The sequence below is a fragment of the Peromyscus maniculatus genome, chromosome 2, assembly GCF_049852395.1.
Source record: "Peromyscus maniculatus bairdii isolate BWxNUB_F1_BW_parent chromosome 2, HU_Pman_BW_mat_3.1, whole genome shotgun sequence".
Taxonomy (NCBI): Eukaryota; Metazoa; Chordata; class Mammalia; order Rodentia; family Cricetidae; genus Peromyscus; species Peromyscus maniculatus.
This window is the reverse complement of record NC_134853.1, coordinates 15,642,865-15,662,924: the sequence shown is the minus strand read 5'-3', so window position 1 is coordinate 15,662,924 and position 20,060 is coordinate 15,642,865. Positions and strand designations below refer to the sequence as shown.

At 41.4% G+C, this 20,060-nt stretch overlaps 1 protein-coding gene across 1 annotated transcript in view; it reads left to right on the top strand.

Annotated features, from left to right (window-relative positions):
• The first annotated feature begins 5,054 nt into the window (after positions 1-5,054).
• Positions 5,055-20,060, top strand: part of Mrps28 (mitochondrial ribosomal protein S28) — a 126,324-nt gene continuing 111,318 nt past the window's right edge. The window contains exon 1 of the mRNA XM_006977887.4: positions 5,055-5,304. Within this exon, the coding sequence (XP_006977949.2) occupies positions 5,095-5,304 (210 nt within the window). The 5' untranslated portion in view covers positions 5,055-5,094. The remainder of the gene's footprint in view (positions 5,305-20,060) is intronic.

The window sequence follows — 20,060 nt, the reverse complement described above, 5'->3', positions numbered from 1 at the left end:
GCCTAGGTTTCAATGTTTATTAAGAGGCCAATGGTCTGGATAAAGCTTGTATTCTCAAATCAACTGGTTTCCTGGAAGTGTGTTCCCAGAGGACTGGATCTGTAGAAATTTGTCTCTTCAGAGAAATATTGTGACTATTCTTTGTCAAAAATCAGGTGTTCCTATGTATGTGGATTAATGTCAGGGTCTTCAATTCGATTCCATTGGTCCACATGTCGGTTTTTATGCCAGTACCAAGCTGTTTTTATTACTGTAGCTCTATAGTAGAGCTTGATGTCAGGGATGGTGATGCCTCCAGAGGTTGCTTTATTGTACAGGCTTCTTTTAGCTATCCTGGGTTTTTTGTTTTTCCATATGAAGTTGAGTATTATTCTTTCCAGGTCTGTGAAGAATTGTGTTGGGATTTTGATGGGGATTGCACTGAATCTGTAGATTGCTTTTGGTAAGATTGCCATTCAACGCAACCGCAATTAGTCTTTTTTTTTTTTTTGCATTCCAACATCTTTTCAGCAGATTGTTTGCTGGGTGTCCCACTCTGGTTTTGTGACTAGGCAAAAACAGAGTAAAACAGCAGTTTTTTTTTTTCCCCATAAAATTTCATAGAGATTTCTCATCTGAGGAAAACAGTAGTGGTGGTGGTAAGTGGGATGTATAGAGATAAATTTGGGGATGAGTATGAAAGAAAAAATTAGAAACTGTCCTGGATATCTCTCTACACTTAACCTAAAAAGTTATTCTACTGTAAGAATCCTGCTTCATCAAAAAGAGTCACAAAATGATTAAGGACTAACTCAGAAAATTAAACGTGGATTTTAGAATATTCAAAAATATTTAAAGTATTTGTGGGAAATTCATTATGAATTCAGATACTTCAGAAATTTGAAACACAGCAATTAACAGAAATATTCCAAAGAGGCCAGGGCCACTTTACTGGGATTTGTGTTTTAGGATAAGAAAACTGCAGAAGAGAAACCTCAAATATTTGTGAAATCTCAGATATTTAAGGACATACCTGTAATGGAGGAAAAGATCTCCGAGGCCTTACAAAAGCAGTTTCCCCAGCTCATGGGGTTGGTTGGGAATTTAGCGAGAATTGTTATGGTTAGAACCCCAAGAATTAATGGAGGAAGGAACTCATTAACTGGATTATGATCTTAGCAACTCAAAGTAATTACTGGAGTACCGAAAAACGGTTCATTTGAAGTATTTCTGGATCTTTTAGTTACAGTATACACTCTTTTCTGTGAAGTGTTTGAAAGCAATAAAAACTATAATTTGGTGTGGGTTCTTTGTTATGTATTTCTCCACTTTCAGGAAAGGGGTGAATCTTCTTTGTAACTTCTCTCAAACTCTTCAGATCCTTACATGTAAAACAGTGAAACAAAACAAAAAACCAAATAAACAAAACCCCAGCAGCTGTATTGAATCAGCGCATCATCAACGTGGAGAAGCTGCGTGCTGGCTTCTAACAGGCATTAACGGTTATCGCTGGAAGTGTGCCTGGCGGAGGAGGCACAGCATGAAGCGACTGTCAGGATCCTGGATTCTTCGGTAGTTCTTTTTTTCTAGGATTTATTTCATCATGTGTTTGTGCGTATGTCTGTGTGGTATATGTGCATGCAAGCAAAGGTGACTTCGGAGGCCAGAGACATCAGGTTGTCCTGGGGCTGGAGTTGCAGGCAGACGTGAGTATTGGGAATTGAACGTGTAAGGAGCAGTATGGACTATGGACTGATAAGCCACCTCTCCAGCCCTCTCGAATAGTTTTTAGGACCAACTGAAAGGCCAGATTTTTTTTTTCCCACAGCAAAGGGAGACATCTGACTGTAGAATAGGCCTCATTTTTTGTGGCTGCCCTCTTTTAACTGGATTGATTATTTTCACAGTTAATACCAAACAGTGCCCCCTTTAAGTAACCCAGCAGATCTTAATGCTGCAGTTTGCTGGTGCTGATGTAGGCTGTGAGTTCAGGGCCTGTGTGCACTCATCACAAGGCCTTGTACTCCAGTGAACTAGTGACTCAGTTCCTACCAAGTCCAAGCAATCTCATGTTTAAGTCATATGTGTAGCTGGTTGTGACCTTTGGACTGGGGAGATGGCTCCAAGGAGAGTGCTTGCCATGCCAGCATGAAGACCTGGCCCCTCATAGAAAGACAGCACCCAACGTCAACTTCTAGCCTCCACATGCATGCCGACATGTGCACCTCACACACTTGAACCCATATATCAAAACCCTTCACTTCCACATGCTTTATTTTTCATTCATTTCTAGGATTTTGTTTTTCTTCAATATGACTAGTTTTTAGTATTATCCCAACTCCCAAAATAGTATCCTCAGTGACCTCTATGTCCTCTACTGTGGCTGAAATGAATGTCTTTAGTGTCACAGTGTATCTTACCCATGACTTGGGACCTTTCTTCTAGACTTTTCTGATCAGTTAAGCATATTTTTCCCCTTTATTTTTATGTGGTACTGGGGATTGAACACAGGGCTTGCCTTAGGCATGCTGAGCAAGTGCTCTATTATTGAGCCACACCCCAACCCAAGAGGCATAAATTTCTAATCACCTCTAAGTCACATCCATCAAGCCACTAATAGCTCCCCCCCCCCCAACAGGGTTTCTGTGTAATTTTGGTGCCTTTAGAAGTTAGGGTCACAATGTGCAGGCCCCACTCGGGCAGCCCAGCTGCTGGCAGTCTGCGAGCAGGGGTCCTGTCACATCAAGAAAGCACTTGAGCTTTGGTCTCCCCGACCCTTGGGTTTTCCAGGACGGCCCCTGAGCCCTGGGGTGCTAATGGGGATGCAGATGTCTCTTCTGTGGCCGAGCATGCCACAGGCACAGGTTTCAGACACTGTGACAGTCGTTCCTTGTTAACCACCACCTACTGGGCAAAGAAACTCTTCTGATGAGGTCTGTGAACTGCATGAATCTGTGAGTAGAGAGAGAGAAATTTAGAGGGCAGTTGGATGCTACGTCCACTTAGCAAAAATACTAGTTGTTTTTGGCCAGATTTGTAGCAACCAGGTGGGTTCCACCGCCTGTGGAGCAAGCCTTAAAAACCAACCAGGAAGTGTGTGATTACCTTCTAACATTCATGCTACTACCATTGCACCCAGGGCATAGCCTGCCATGCTGGTAATTATTGGCGTTCACAGGGTTAGGAGCTGGGTAGAACTGCTGATGGCCCTGCCCTTCAGCAGTCTGCAGAGCACCTTCAGGTAGTACATGGGGAGCTAGCCTGGTCAGTACCAACTTGATTGCTCCATGTTTGTGATGAAGATGCACAGTGTCTTCAGCAGTAGCTTTACCGTCCAGTTCTGATGGGCAAACAAGAGCAAGGACAATAGTCTGTATTGTGCCAGGGGTCCAGGACACCTCTGATGGACAACTTGAGGGAAGGTGTCCCACACCCGGCATTGGGCTTTTTCTCAACAACCCATGGCTTATCAGATGAGCACAATCCACTCCGTAGAGAAATTCCCATTAAAACTTGAATATGAACGCTCACTTTTCTAATCTCTACCTTCAAGTAAAAAGGAAACTTCAAGGCATAACCTACTTCCACCGAGAGTACCTATAGCCCCCCCAACAGGAAGAATAAGAAGCTCCAGCGATTGTCCCCCCAATAGCTCCGTCTGTCTTTCAGGTTTCTCCTCTAGGACATGAATATGACAAGTTTGTTGGCTGAAGACGGGACCTCAGTAGCCTCATTTGTTCTGTTCATAAAACCTGATGCAGGTTTTATACTGAAGGCTGAACCTGCAGCCTTGGCATGCCAGGCAAGCATTGTTAGGATTTACGTTTATAAAATGGTATGATTTAAGTTTACAAAGCAGTTCCTTAAACTTGGCACTGGTTAGCACTTTGCTTTCCCAAATGGGAAACCACATCAGCAACATAATATTGGATTGCCCAAGATAAAGGTTACTCAGGACTCCTGAGGGTTCTTAAAGGTCACTGGCTGTGCTCTACAATTTGCTACATTGTTTTTGAAAGGAACTGAAAGTAGCAATAGCCATAGAGAATGACATTTTAGACAAGAATCCACTTAACGGTCAGAATTGAGTTTCATTGTGTAGAGTGAGACCTCACCTGTATTAGGTTACCTTTGAGGCACCTACTGAATTTTTAGGATTCTCCCTACAGTGGCTAGTAAGGGTGAGTTTTAAGTGACTCATAAAATTATGCACCACTCCAAGTCCATATACACCTATGACATTGAGGAAGATTTAAATTAACAGTCAAAAGGCATTCAAGAGGGTCAGTCCTGGTGGTGACGGTGCTTGCAAAAACCTCACCATTCAGGGAGAAGCAGAGGTTCAGGTGTTTGAGGTCAGCTTCCACTACATAGCGAGCTCAAGACTGGCCTGGGCTCCCTAAGACCCTGATTCCAAAAGAAAGTCTGTTAGCAAACAACACAGAAAACTGACACCTGCCCCAGCTTTAGTAATGTGTAGGCTAACCTCAAACTGATTATTAGATGAGCGGACCCACTTAATTGCTAAACACTTCCTGTTAGGTGGTGGCAGGTTTCATTCTGAAGTGGGTGGACAAATTCTGGGGATTTACACTGAAAATACCAAGTATTTGTGTGGGGTTAGGTGATATGCCCAGGCAGACCCTCTGCAACTTAGCTCACGAGAAGGGATGGTAGGTATCCCGGATTCTCAGATTGTTTTTGTAAGGCGGGTGACTGACGACAGAAGTGGCCAAGGACAGACCTGCCACCAGCGTCAAACAACTTTATGTCCATTTGCAAAGGCAATCAATCGCCTTCCTTCCTAGAGTTTACAAGATCGGAGGGCGGATACTGAAAGTTATTTTCCAGTGTCAGGTATGAAGCGTTCAGAAGTGGTGAATATCAAGGGGCGGGAGGCGCTGGCGGGCTTGGGGCTCCCAACTCCCACAGGATCAGGAGACCTGAAGAAGGCGAGGTACAGCACCTTCTCCGCGCCCTCAGCCGACCGCTGCCCTAAGCCTCCTACCCCGCCCGCTAGCCCGGCGCTAAGGCGGTGGGCGGGGCCATCCTCGACCCGCCCCCTGACCCGCGCGCGTGCGGAAGAGGCCCGAGGTGAGAGGTCGCGCAGGCGTCATGGCGGCGCTGTGTGGCTCCCACGCCGGGGCTGCAGGGAGCCGATTCCTAAGAGCGCTTCTCTTCTCCAAGCCCTTTCGAAAGGCCAGCACGGAGAGTGGCTCCGAGAGCGCGGCCCGTGAGTCCTCCGCTCCTCGGGCGCGCTCAGGCGGCTTCGCGAGCGCTCTGGAGCGAATCTCGGAGCTGCAGCGGAAGGCGGAGCTCGGGCCGGTGAGTGGGCCTCGCGCACCACGTCCCGACGCGGGGCCAGCGTGGGGCGGGGCCAGCGCGCGACGCTGGGGCGGGGCCAGCATGGGGCGTGGCTAGCATGGGGCCGGGGCGGGATTCTGTCCCCGGGAGGCTATGCTGGTGACTTAGGGGCGGGGAGGGCCGGGCCGGCGGGTGTCGCGTCCTCCCCTTGACCTCCTGCAGCGGAGCGTGGGACTTGGGTTTTCTTTCTCTTCCGAACACTTGGCCGCCGCATTTACGGCAGGGTGGGCTCTCTCCGCGTCCCCTGGCGCGTCCCTCGGGGCCGGCTAGCCGGCGGGTTCTGCGGGGCGGCCCGGGAACTGGCAGGAAAAGGGCTCCAGGTCTTAGCTCTGCCTCAAGGAGCTGGAGTCGGAGGCTCCTGGCCTGTCATGAACATCTTAAGTGAATCGATAGGGGGTTGACAGGCGAATGACAGTTGCAGCTTCTGTGAGCTGGGCGCATGATTTGATCTGTCAGTGTTTCACTTTCGTTTTCTGAAAATGACCTTTAAAAAATTTTTTTTCCATTCGTGTAAAATGGAAGTGTAGAATGAAAATATAAACGCTTGTAAAAAAAATAGGATAAAATGTTTAGATACATGAAGTAGTGGAAATAGAGATAAGGACAAGGCTGGGATTTTTCTAATTATTAGATTTGGTTATACATTAAATTGGGTTACATAAGAAAAAAACTGAATTCTTGTTTTCACTCTCTAGGGAGTAGTATGGAACAGTACACATGTCGACATTTCTCTGGATCAAGGGGTCATTTTAGTGTCAAAACTTTTTTTGATCACATAATGGGAAGGACCCTACAACACAATTTTGTGATTTCTGTCACATGTAGTGGCTAAAACACAAATGTTTACGTGTACGTTGTAGCCGGAAGTTTCTGGGTCCTGCCTGGCCTCACGGTCCCACAGCTATTTATAAAATAAATGGTTTTGTAATTTATTTTATAATTTATATAAATAAAATAAATTGGTCTTATAAATCAAGAGGTTTATATTAACTACAGACTGTATGGCCTATGGCTCAAGCTTCTTGCTAGCTAGCTCTTTCTATTAACCTATGTTACTACATGGCCCTGGCGGTAGCAGTCTCCTGACATCTTGTCCTTCGGCAGCTGCTGGCGTTTCTCTCAGCTCCGCCCTTCTTCCCTCTATCTCTGTTTGAATTTCCCACCTGGCTGTAACCTTTCTTGCTATAGGCCAAAACAGCTTTATTTATTATCCAATGGGAGCCACACATATTCACAGCATACAGAAAGACATCCCACAGCAGTAGGACAGTAGAAGTTCTTTTTTACAAGATAAAACATAAAAAGATAAAAACTAAAACATTGGAATTGGACACAGCAAACAGAAGGGAAAGAGTCCAAGAGAAGGCACTTGTTTCAACACTCAGGAGTCCCATAAAAACAGTAAACTGGAAGCCATAATATATATGTAGAGGACCTGGTGCAGACCTAGGGCCTGTCCATGCTGCTTCAGTCTCTTGAGTTCAAATGAGCTTTGCTCATGTTAATTTAGAGGGCCTTGTTCTCCTGGTGTCCTTCACCCCCTCTGGGTTTTACACTATTTCTACCTCTTCTTTCCTGGGGTTCCCCCGCCTTCATATATGTCTATATTTTAGGAAGCTTCTGCTAATTAGGTTTGCATACTACCTTTTAAATGGCCCTTAATCATAGCTGTCTCTCCCCAAACTCCTTCCTTTGGTCTCCTTTCTCTTCTCCCTCCCCACTTAATCCTCTCGTCTAGTCCCCCCCCCCCCAATCCATCCATAACTATTCTATTCCCTTTTCCTAGGGAGATCTATCTGTTCCCTCTAGTCCTTTACTCTCTACCTAACTTTTATGGTTCTATGGATTGTAGCTTGGTTATCATTGACTTAACAGCTGATAACCACATATAAGAGAATACTTACTATATTTCTCTTTCTGGATCTGGGATACCTCATCTAGGATTTTTTTCTAATCCATTTACTTGCAGATTTCACTTTTTTTTTTTTTTTTTTTTTTTTTTAGAGCTGAGTAGTACTCCATTGTGCAAATATACCACATTTTCTTATCTTTTCTTCAGTTGAGGAACATCTAGGTTGTTTCCGGTTTCTGGCTATTATGGATAGAGCAGCAGTGAATGTGGTTGAACAAGAGTCTCTGTGGTAGGATGAAGCATTCTTTTTGCATATGCCCAAGAATGGTATAGCTGGATCTTGAGGTAGATCAATTCCCATCTTCCTGAGAAACCACCACACTGATTTCCATATTGGTTATACAAGTTTGCACAGTAAGAGTTCTTAAAGAGTCTAAGTATCCTAAAAAAGGAGATATTGAAAGTTTCAGTTCTTTATGTTTAGGGGAGTAACTTTCCTTGTCTGTTTCCTCCTGTGGGGACACAGTATTTTTTGACTCAGGAGCTACTTCTTCCATCTTCAAAGCTGACAGTGATAAACTGAGTCCTCCTCATACTTACTGCCTCATAATAAGCCTGCATTAATCTCCCTATTTTAAGGACAACTTATTGGAAATTTTAATCATATCTGTGGGTTTCACATAATCAATAGTGATTGATCAGTTTAATGACAGAAAGATCTGAGATATGACCATGATTTCCTGTCCTTCTGAATTTTGTTCTAATTAGGGTGCTCTGTTTTCCCAGGAGGAGGTGAGGTGTTTCCTGGCAGCCCAGAACATTTTACGTTTGCTCTGCCCAGCTCATACTGCATGGAGTCTCCATGGAGTCTCCCAAGTTTTTCTTAATCTAACACAGCTTAGCAAACATTATTCTGCTACCTAGTGAGTAAATGTATTTGGTTGTGACATGTAGTTCACCAATCTCTTGTTCATAATTCTTGGAAGTCTTGGTTTAGTGGGAAGGAAATGCCTTGGAGAGGAGGATATAAGGAGGCTGGGTTATTTTACAGGGTCCCAGCTTTGTAGCATCTCACCTGGAACCCTGCAATTAAGTTATCATTCTAAAGCTGGGCTCTATAACCAGACATATTGAGGCAGCTTTTCAGTGATGCGTTCAGAACCAGCTTGTTCTTTAAATGAACTCTTACTGCCCTATTCGTGAGAAGCTTTTGTAACCATGGGGTTTCACCATGCATCAGATTCACACTGGCTGAGGTTGTGGAGAATAGACACTGTAGGGGTTGGGGAAGAGTTACATGGGATATTACCCTCTCAGTTTTGCTGTAAGAACCCAAAACTGCACTAAAACACTTCCCTGGGGTATCCCCTAGCCTTGTATGTGCTGGACTCAAGCTCTAACACAGCTCCAGCAACAGGCATTTTGTTTTGAGACAGGTTCTCTAATATCACCTGAAGCTGGCCTCAATTTTGTGATTCTCTGACCCCCCCCCCCCATGTGTCACTATGAGTGGTCTGGGTTTATGTTATAATGAAGTCATGAAAATGTTATTTAAAAATGTCACTTGGGGGTGGGAGGGCATTTGTTACCTGACCTGGAGAGAATTGATCCCTACAAACTCTTCTGTGACCTCCACATGTGCTTTGTGGCATGCCCAGCCTCCCCCTCCCTCAAGAAAAAAAAAGAAGTTAAAAAAAAGTAAGTAGGCCTAGGCTATAACTACAGATTTTACTGTAGACTTCAATAAGACAAAAATAAAATAAAGTCTTTCACTGGAGAAATAGAAAACCCCAAAATAACAAAGACATTATGCACATGTCTAATCCTAACTTACAGGCATTAGTAATTTTGAACATGATAGCTTGTGCCACTTTAGTACACTTGAGGATATAAAGTTTTCCTTGGCTCTCTCCCCCAATAGAATGAGCTTTCAGGAGGGCAAAGGTCTTTTTCTCTCTTGTTCTGGTTTGTTCCCAGGATTGAGCACAGTGTGTGACCTGTGGTGGGTAGTCAGTAAATATTCCCTGTCTTTCTTACTTTCCTCCTTGCTGTGAGCAAGTACCTGATAGTAAGCAGCTTAAGGAAGAAAGGATGTCTTTGTAACCGTAGTTTGAAGGCATAGCCCCATTGGTAGAGAAGACCTGGGCATCAGGAGCAGAAACAGCTGGTTATGTGTGCCTGGAGCCAGGAAACAGAGAGATGAGTGGTGGTGGTCAGTTCTCTTTCTCATTTTTCATTTTCCTCTTGAATGGGACCTCAGTCTGTGGGGTAGTGTCACCCACATCCAGGGTGAGTCTCCTCCTCATTTCAGTCTCTCTGGAAACACTCTCACATACATGCCCAGAGGTGTGTCTCCTACACGATTCCATTGTCTGCTCAAGTTGACAATGAAGGTTAAACAGGTCTAACAAATGAATGCATGGATAAGTAGTATACACAGTTCGTACTGAAACTTCAGTTACTTCATACTGCTCTGTCTAAGTAGTGATCTGCTTGTGACTTCTCACAAACTTTACACAAGAGTTAAATGTGCTTGTTCAGAAGAATGATTGAGTAAAAATGATTTCAGAGTGGTGAGAAGGCTGCCCATACCCTGATAGTTTTAATTTTAGTGTTTCCTGGAAGTTTTTGGTATATTTCTGTCTTAGAGACATACTGAATATAGTGATGAGGAATGCACGCAGCTGTTAGGGACTGATAGGGATTTAGTTTATGAGAAAAGTCTCATATCACGTTTTGGAGTTTCTGGGTTTAATTAATTGAAAAGTACCCTAAAATTAGAAGATGAATAAATACTTACTGTGTGATCAGGACTTTTGAAAGAATTTATTTACAATTTATAAAAGCAACATTTATTTTATGTTGTATGATACTTCGTGTTCTGACAAATAAAACTTGCCTGGAGATCAGAGAAACAGAGCAGCAGCCACTAGAGACTTCTTACCGCTACAAATCTCAGACCTAATTGCGTGCCTAGATCCTGTCTCCACCTACCTTATAGTCCTATCTCCACCTTCCTAGTGCTGGGACTAAAGGCGTACACCACTGCTGTTTCTTTTTTAGAGTGGCTCAAACTCTTGTAGCCCAGGGTGGCATTGAACTCCTGATCTTCCTGCTTCCTCCTCCCAAGTGCTGGGATTAAAGGTATGTGCCACCACTGTGTGGCCTCTATGGTTAACTAATAGCTACCCCTGCCCTGATCTTTAGGCAAGCTTTATTTGTCAGAACACACACAAAAAAAATATCACACAACAATTTAAAAAGAGTTTAAATAACAAGGAAGGTATTATGTGAAATGCAAATCATTACCAAGGATGAAGAGGAGTTTTTAAATATATGCTCCTTGAATTTTATGTATGTACATTAGTGTATACACACATACATACACAAATATAAACTAAGTATATATGCATATATATAGTTAAAAGCACAATTGGTTCATGTTGTAGATAGTCTTCAGCCACATCACTGTAAAAGAGTGTACTCTTTTGATTAGAAAGTCTTGGTTTAAATTCATGGTTTTGCTTTATTTACTAGTTGTATTTTAAAAAATTTTAAATTGCTTTCAGATGTATGAGTATTTACCTCTCTCTCTCTCTCTCTCTCTCTCTCTCTCTCTCTCTCTCTCTCTCTCTCTGTGTGTGTGTGTGTGTGTGTGTATTGTAGCTAGAGTTTTCCTGCCTTGCCCACAGTCAGGACAAATCTTTGTCACCCGCCAGTCCCACAGCCGCTCAGACCCAACCAAGTAAACACAGAGACTTCTATTGCTTACAAACTGTATGGCTGTGGCAGGCTTCTTGCTAATTGTTCTTATAGCTTAAATTAATCCATTTCCATAAATCTATACCTTGCCACGTGGCTCGTGGCTTATGGGCATCTTCACATGCTGCTTGTCCTGGCGGTGCGGCTGGCAGTGACTCCTTCTGCCTTCCTGTTCTTTCTTTTCTTCTCTCTGTTAGTCTCGCCTATACTTCCTGCCTAGACACTGGCCAATCAGTGTTTTATTTATTGACCAATCAGAGCAACACATTTGCCATACAGAACATCAAGAAAATCAATAAAATAGACAAACCCTTATCCAAACTAACTAAAAGACAGGGAGAGAACATCAAAGTCAACAAAATCAAAAATGAAAGGGGATATACCAACCAACTTTGAGGAAATCTAGAGAATCATCAGGTAGTACTTTAAAAACTTGTACTCTACAAAATTGGAAAATCTGAAAGAAATGGACAATTTTCTTGATAGATACCACTTACCTAAGTTAAATTAAGTACAGATAAATAATTTAAATAGACCAATAACCCCTAAGGAAATAGAAGCAGTCATTAAAAGTCTCACAAGCTAGGAAACAAACAAACAAACAAACAAACAAAAAAACAGGGCCAGATGGCTTTAATGCAGAATTCTACCAGACTTTCAAAGAAGAGCTAATACCAATACTCTTCAAATTATTCCACAAAATAGAAATAGAGGGAAAGAAACAGAAATAGAATAGAAACATTGCCAAATTCTTTCTATGAGTCTACAGTCAACCTGATACTCAGACCACACAAAAACTCAACAAAGAAAGAGAATTACCAGGCCGCGCGTTGGTGGCGCACGCCTTTAATCCCAGCACTCGGGAGGCAGAGCCAGGCGGATCTCTGTGAGTTTGAGGCCAGCCTGGGCTACCAAGTGAGCTCCAGGAAAGGCGCAAAGCTACACAGAGAAACCCTGTCTCGAAAAAACAAAAAAAAAAAAAAAGAGAGAGAGAGAGAGAATTACCAGTTTCACTCATGAACATTGATGCAAAAATACTCAACAAAATACTGGCAAATCAAATACAAGAACACATCAAAAACATCATCCACGATGACCAAGTAGGCTTCATCCCAGAGATACAGGGATGGTTCAACATATGAAAATCTGTCAGTGTAATTCACCATATAAACTAACTGAAAGAAAAAAAACCACATGATCATCTCGTTAGATGCTGAAAAAGCCTTTAACAAAATCTAACACCTCTTCGTGATAAAAGTCTTGAAGAGATCAGGGATACAAGGAATATACCTAAACATAATAAAAGCAATATGCAGCAAGCCAGTTGCCACCTTCAAATTAAATGGAGAGAAACTCAAAGTAGTTCCATTAAAATTAGGAACAAGAAAAGGTTGTCCACTTTCTCCATACCTATTCAATATAGTACTTGAAGTTCTAGCTAGAGCAATAAGACAACAAAAGGAGATCAAGGGGATACAAATTGGAAAGGAGGAAGTCAAAGTATCATTATTTGCAGATGATATATTATACATAAGCAACCCCCAAAACTCTACCAGGGAACTCTTACAGCTGATAAACAGCTTTAGTCAAGTGGCTGGATGCAAGATTAACCAAGAAAATCAGTACTCCTCCTATATACAAAAATCTAATGGGGCTGAGAATGAAATCAGAGAATCAACACCCTTTCTGTTGCTGGAGGGCTTCTCTCCAGGTTCCACCAAGCCCCACAGTCCCACAATCCACGTATAAAATAATCACTCAGACGCTTATATTACTTATAAACTGTATGGCTGTGGCAGGCTTCTTGCTAACTGTTCTTTTATCTTAAATTAACCCATATCTATAAATCTATACCTTGCCACGTGGCTGGTGGCTTACCGGCATCTTTACATGTTGCTTGTCCTGGCGGTGGCTGCAGTGTCTCTCCCCCCTTCTTCCTGTTTTCCCAATTCTCCTTTCTCCTTGTCCCGCCTATACTTCCTGTCTGGTCACTGGCCATCAGTGTTTTATTTATATAGAGTGATATCCACAGCACTTTCAGTAGCCTCAGATATATGAAATATCTTGGTGTAACTCTAATGAAGCAAGTGAAAGATCTGTATGACAAGAACTTCAAGTCTTTGGAGAAAGAAACTGAAGCTATCAGAAGATGGAAAGATCTCCCATGTTCATGGATTGGTAGGATTAACATAATAAAAATGGCCATCTTACCAAATGCAATCTATAGATCCAATTCAGTCCCCATTAAAATTTCAACACAATTCTTTACAGACCTTGAAAGAACAATACTCAACTTCAAATGGAAAAACAAAAAACCCAGGATAGATAAAACAATCCTGTACAATAAAAGATCTTCTGGAGTTACCACCATCCCTGATTTCAAGCTGTACAACAGAGCTATAGTAATAAAAAACCACATGATATTACCATAAAAAACAGACAGGTGGATCAATGGAATTGAATTGAAGACCCAGATGTAAATCCACACACCTATGGAAACCTGATTTTTGACATAGAAGCTAAAATTATACAATGGAGAAAAGAAAGCATCTTCAACTAATGGTGCTGGTCTAACTGGATAGTGGCATGTTTAAGAATGCAAATCGATCCATATGTATCACCCTGCACAAAACTCAAGTTCAAGTGGATTAAAGATCTCAACGTAAATCCAGATACACTGAATCTGATAGAAGAGAAAGTGGGAAGTACTCTTGAATGCATTGGCACAGGAGAAAACTTCCTGAACAGAATACTAATAGCATAGGCACTAAGATCGACAATAAGTGGGACCTTGTGTAGTTGGATTTTTTCTTTGGGCCACCAGCTCACAAATAACAACACAGAGACTTATTTTAATTATGAAAGTTTGGCCTTTAGCTTAGGCTTGTCCCCAACTAGCTCTTACAAATCAAATTAACCTCTTTCTATTAATGTACAATCTGCCATGTGGCTTGGTTACCTGTTCTCTGTACTCTACGTCTGACTTCTTCAGAGTCTCACTGGCAACTTTCTGCCTCTCTTCTTCCCAGAGTTCTCTCTTTCCCCAGAAATCCTGCCTATTTTCTCCTGCCTAGATTTTCGGCTCTTTTTAAACCAATCACAGTGACACATTTTCATACAGTGTAAACAAATATTCCTCATCAACCTCATGAAATTGAAAAGTTTCTGTAAGGCAAAGGACACCATCAATAGGACAAAACAGCAGTCCATAGAATGGGAAAAGATCTTCAACCCCACATCTGATAGATGGCTGATTTCTAAAATGTATAAAGAACTTAAGAAACTAGATATCTACAGACCAAATAATCCAATTAAAAAATTGGGTACAGATCTAAACAGAATTGTCAACAGAAGAATCTCAAATGGTCAAGAAACACTTAAGATATTCAACATCCTTAGTCACCAGGGAAATGCAAATCAAAATGGCTCTGAGATTTCTTCTTATACCTGCCAGAATGGCTAAGATAAAAAACACAAGCAACAGCTCATGCTGGAGAGGATGTAGAGCAAGGAGAACATTCCTCCATTGCTGGTGGGAGTGCATACTTGTACAGCCACTTTGGAAATCAATATGGTTGGTGGTTTCTCAGAAATTTTGAGAATCAATCTACCACAAGATTCAGCTATACCACTCTTGGACATATACTCAAAGGCTACCACAAGCACAATTGCTCAACTATGTTCATAGTAGCTTTATTTGTAATAGCTAGAACCTGGAAACAACCTAGATGTCCTTCAACTGAGGAATAGATAAAGAAAATGTGATAAATTTACACAATGGAGTATTACTCAGCTGTTAAAAACAAGGACATCAGGAAATTTTAAGACAAATAGAACTAGAAAAAAATCTTCCTGATTGAGGTAGCCCAGATTGAGAAAGACAAGCATCATATGTACTCACTCATAAGTGGATATTAGCTGTAAAATAAAGGATAACTATGCTACAAAAATCCATGCACCCAGAGAGACTAGGTAACGAAGAGAGTACCTGGGAGGACACCCATATCTCTCTGGGAAGGAGAAATATAAGAGATTTCATGAGTAGACTGAGGACAGGTGGGGATGTGAACATGAGTGATCAGTTTAGTGGGGCGTTGGGAGGGAGTACTGAAAAGACTACTGGAAAAGGGTATCATTGCCTGGGGGACCTTAGAAGATTTCCTCACTCAACTATGTGCTTTTCTAAAACTTTAGATTGTCTTCTTGAGTTTTTCGCCTCAAAGCTATTATCAAAACATCTGATCTAACCTGAAGTTATGATAAGGCCTTGTTGCAGCTAATGGTGCATACTGAAACTTGTGACTGCATCTTTTAGCATTAAGATTAAAAGAATTAGAGCCAGCCTGGCTCCTGGGACTCAGTTGTTTTCCTTAATCATTAACCTACTGTGTTCTGTGCAGCTTCTTAGGTGAAACTGACAGGCCCTAGCTGTGTGACATTTTCTTTTATATATTTTTATTCATCAAAACTCTGTATAAACTAACATTATTATTATCAGTTCAACAGTACAGCTTAGAAGGAAATCATCTTCATAATAATCAACAGGTAAAAATGCCTGGTAGAACAGGATGTTTCCATGAGATAAACACACTACATTACAGGCAGTGAGGATCTCCTCACACCCATTCACACCATGCAAGATACCAGAGAAAGATGGCAGCAGCGACATGTAAAGGCACAGCGAAAGCAAAAGACACTCTGGATTCTGGTCTTGGGGCCTTTTTTATTAGAGATTCGTCTATCATGGACTTATCTCCTGGTGGGCAGACACCCTAAAGTCAGTTGCTACCTGCTGCTTCTTTGACATGGCCATCGGCAAAAGGGGGCCATTTTGGTGTCAGGTAAAAACCTGACGCAAGGCAATCTCCCAGAAAACAACAAGGATGACCCCATCTAAGATTCCCAAATACAGCACATACTGAACTGGCCATCTCCTGTGACAAGATTGGTGCCCAGCCCAGTTGTCATCAGAGAGGTGTCATCCAGCAACTGATGGAAACAGATGCAGACCCACAGCCAAACATTAGGTGGAATTCAGGGAATCCTGCAGAAGAGGAAGAGAAAGGATTGTAGGGGCCAAAGGGGTCAAGGACACCACAAGAAGACTCAGAGAATCAACTAACCTGGCCTCATAGGGGCTCACAGAGACTAAGCCATTAACCAGAGAGCATTTGTGGGACTGACCTAGGCACTCTGCATATATGTGACAGTTGTGTAGCTTGGTCTTCTTGTGGGACTCCTAGCAGTGGGAACAGGGGCTGTCTCCATCGCTTTTACAGGCTTTTGGGACCCTACTTCTGATACTGGGTCATCTTGCCCAGCCTTAATACAGGGGAGGTGCTTAGTCTTACTGCATCTTGGCATGCCATGTTTTGTTGATGCTCATGGGAGACCTGCTCTTTCCTAAACAAATAGAGGAGTGGATTGGAGGAGGTGGGAACAGAAAGGGGATAGGAGGAAGGGATTGAGGAGAGGAAGGAGGGGTAACTGTGGTCAAGATGTAAAATAAATAAATAAATTTATTTAAAAAAAAAAACCTAGTCCCTACCAGTAAACATATTGTAGTTTATTTGCTAATACTGAAAATTGGTACTTTCACCTAAGTATAATTTTGAGTATTTTCCATATTGCTTCAAATGATCAGTGTATACACACTACAATTCTGCTGATGTTTTATATTATGGCCAGAACCTAATTTACTTAACTAGAAAAGGCCAGCCTTTTGAATGTTCAGGTTGTTGCTGTTTTGTTCCCCGTAATAAAGATAAGGCTGTAGTGGGTATTCCTGCATGTGAAAGTAAATCTGGAAGATGCCCACTGAAAGCTTACACACAACTCCCTCCTGCAGTGTTGGTGAAACTTTTCCTTACCACCTCATCTCCATGGGCTTCTTATTCTGTGCCCATTTGTTTTATTGTTTTGCGTTGCTCGGAGTGGAACTAAGGGCCTCAAATGTGCCTGTGCAAGTGCCCTGTAGCTGAACAGGCCATCAGTGGATGTTCTTGATGTTGGGTGACCAAACCAAATCAGAAATTAGGAGCTGGAATTACCCCTTATCCTTGATTTTAAGTCAAAATTGCTGATGCTTATATTTTTTACTTGATAAGTGAGCTTATATGATACAGTTGTAGTCACAAAATTACATTTATGGCATATATATTGGGGGTTTTATGTAAGATTTCATTGGTTAAATGGTTTGTGCTTGATTTTGTTTAAAGATAAACCTTGTCTCCTAAATAAATTGCTCTCCCCATGCTCTCCATCCTGAGATATGTTTCCCCTGTGCAGATTCACTGTAAAGCTCATTCTTTGTCTAGCCTTGGTGATCCTACCAACTACATGAAACACCTTTGAATGGCCTGTGCTTCACTTCAAATTGTCTTTATGCTGACAGCTCTGTGGTTTCACTGAAGTCATTTTTGAGCCTGTTATCTTGCTTTGTAATTATAACTCTTGGAGAGCAGGGTTAGGTTTCATTTGTTCTTCCCATCCACTGCATAATGCCTTATGTGTTAAGTAGGAATATATGTTGATTTTAAATTGTAAAACTTAGTTTGATAGTTGAGTAGTTATAAATACAAAAATAGCATTTCAGATGCCTACTTTAGTGTGTATGTATATATATGTATATATGTGTGTATGTATGTATGTGTGTATATATATATGTGCATATATATATGTGTGTGTGTGTATATATATAGTGATTAAATTTTAAGTGGCACCCACTGACATTTTTTTTTAGCATGTGTGAATCTTATAAAATAATGGGTTTCATTTTGGCATTTCATATATACCAAGCAGTCAGGAATTGATCCACATAATTTTTTGTCCTATTTCTCATGGAAGTTATAGATAAAGGGAATTTGGATTTAAAGGCCCTGTGGGTTCTATGGTGACTTTTGTGCTCACGTGGCCACATCTCTTTTCCTTTGGTTCATTAGCCTTGATGCTGGTATTTTTTTCAATGTTAGTTGTTTTGTTTATTTTGAGTGTAAGGACCAAATATATTACTCATTATTGTGATCAACACAGCTCATTCTGGTGCATAAAAGACTACTGGCAAATGTTTGATAAAGATTTTTGCAAATATATTTTTTCTGTGTCTTTTTTTTTTTTTTTTGGTGGGGTAGGGCATCGAAGCCAGACCCTAACACATGAGAGACCTATATCTCTTTCAGCGACATCCCAGCCTTTCCACTCCTAAATCTTAAAACTTAATCTCTCCTATTTCATTTAGACAACATGAATCTGAACACTATGATAATATGAACTGTTGTAGTTTATGACCCATGTTAACTGCCCAAAGATGGCAGTATTGAGCAAAGAATGGGTTTTTCCTGTGTCCAGGCAAGTACTACTGCTTCCTTACAGAAGAGGGTGTCCTATCCCTCTTCAGTACATTGCAAAAGTGGTTTCCAAGAAGTTTAGGGCCTGCAGTTGAACATCTTTCTGCTTTAGATTACTGAGAAGACTGACATTATAGGATACTTCGTAGTTTGATTTATTTTCACAATATCTTGGCTGGATTTCAAGTAAATAATTGTTAAGTATTTTTACTTTCTTATTAATTTTTGTTTGTTTAAAAATCTTAGCCGGGTGTGGTGGCCCATGCCTTAATCCTGCCACTTTGGGAGGCAGAGACAGGTGGATGTCTGTGAGTTGAAGGCCAGTCTGGTCTACAGAGTGAGTTCCAGGATATTTAGGGCTCTGTAGAGAGACTCAGTCTCAAAAAGCCAAACAAACAAACAAACAAAATAAAAAAACAAACCCTTGAATTTTCCAGTACATAGTTTGTTTGTTAAATGTGCACAAGTGTTTTGTTTGCATGTTTCTGTGTGTACCGTGTGGATGCTGGGAATGGATGTTCCCCAAGAGCATCAAGTGTTCTTCAGCACTGAGCAGTCTCTCCAGTTCATGATAGGAGATGAAATTAGTCATTGAGTTCTTTTCCGAATACCAAAGGATTTGTTTCACTCTACAGAGAGAGTGCCTCATCGCAGTAGGTAGCATGTCAGTTTCAATATAAAGGGGAAAATGATGTTATTCTTTATGTTTCAAGTCCACTAAATATAATAACAAAATTATGTGCTTTTATTTAACCCTTCATTCTTACCCTCCCAGTTTTCTTTTTTCTCTTCCCAGTTTTCTGTTGACAAAGAACCCAAAACATTCCACTTTAAAAATTATTAGATTTGTAAAGGAATGTTGAAAAATGTTTCTGATTTTAGCCACGATGCCAGCCTTTTTTCTTTACATTGCAGAATTCTGGAAGAGTTACTAAGAGTTAGTAATAAAAATCTTCTGAAACATTCATTTCTACATTAGAGAAAATTGCCAGTTAATATAAAGACAATGAGATAGTAATTGAAGTAGATAGACTTCTCAAGGGAGTAGGCTTATAGCAACACTTAAAATATGCTTAAAAGCAGTGGTCACATCATTTCCAGAAAGGAAAAATGATTTTTATATCCGAAGGGTGATCATATGACCTGACCCATTTAGACCCTTTTCTCACTTTCATGCCTGGACTTAGTTTCTCTACTTGTAGACCTTTGCTAACACCCATATTTTGTCCAGAAACCTTGTTACCTCCTTTTAATGTCTTTATTTTTCTTCCAAGGGCTATATTAAATTTTCTTTTTTTTATTACATTAGTTTTAGGACCTGATTATAACCTTTACTTTTGTTTTTATTTATTGGCATTAAATAACAGGAATGACCTCAGAGAAGCAAGACTACCAGTTCTGTGGACATCAGTCGACCTCTTTTGCCCTTCTCAAATGGGTTCAAGAGCACTGGCCGTGGCAGCCAGGATGCACTTCCATCTTAGTGTTGAGGGCATGTCCACAGGCCCCAGAGAGAAACTAACCACATCTGAATAGAGCCCGCGCTGTGTGATTTAGAAATGAAAGTATACGGTCTTGACTCAGTTGGGGTTTTTCCTTCTTCTTTGAAGGTTTGTGGACTTCCCTGGTGGTAGCTGCTGGGCATGAGTCATGCTGGCATGTCACCAGCTTTTTTTCAGGAGTCTGCAGCTCAGCCAACTGCCTGGACTCCGACGATGCAGTAGACACAGTTGAGTTTCCCAAAGAAACAGGGAGCA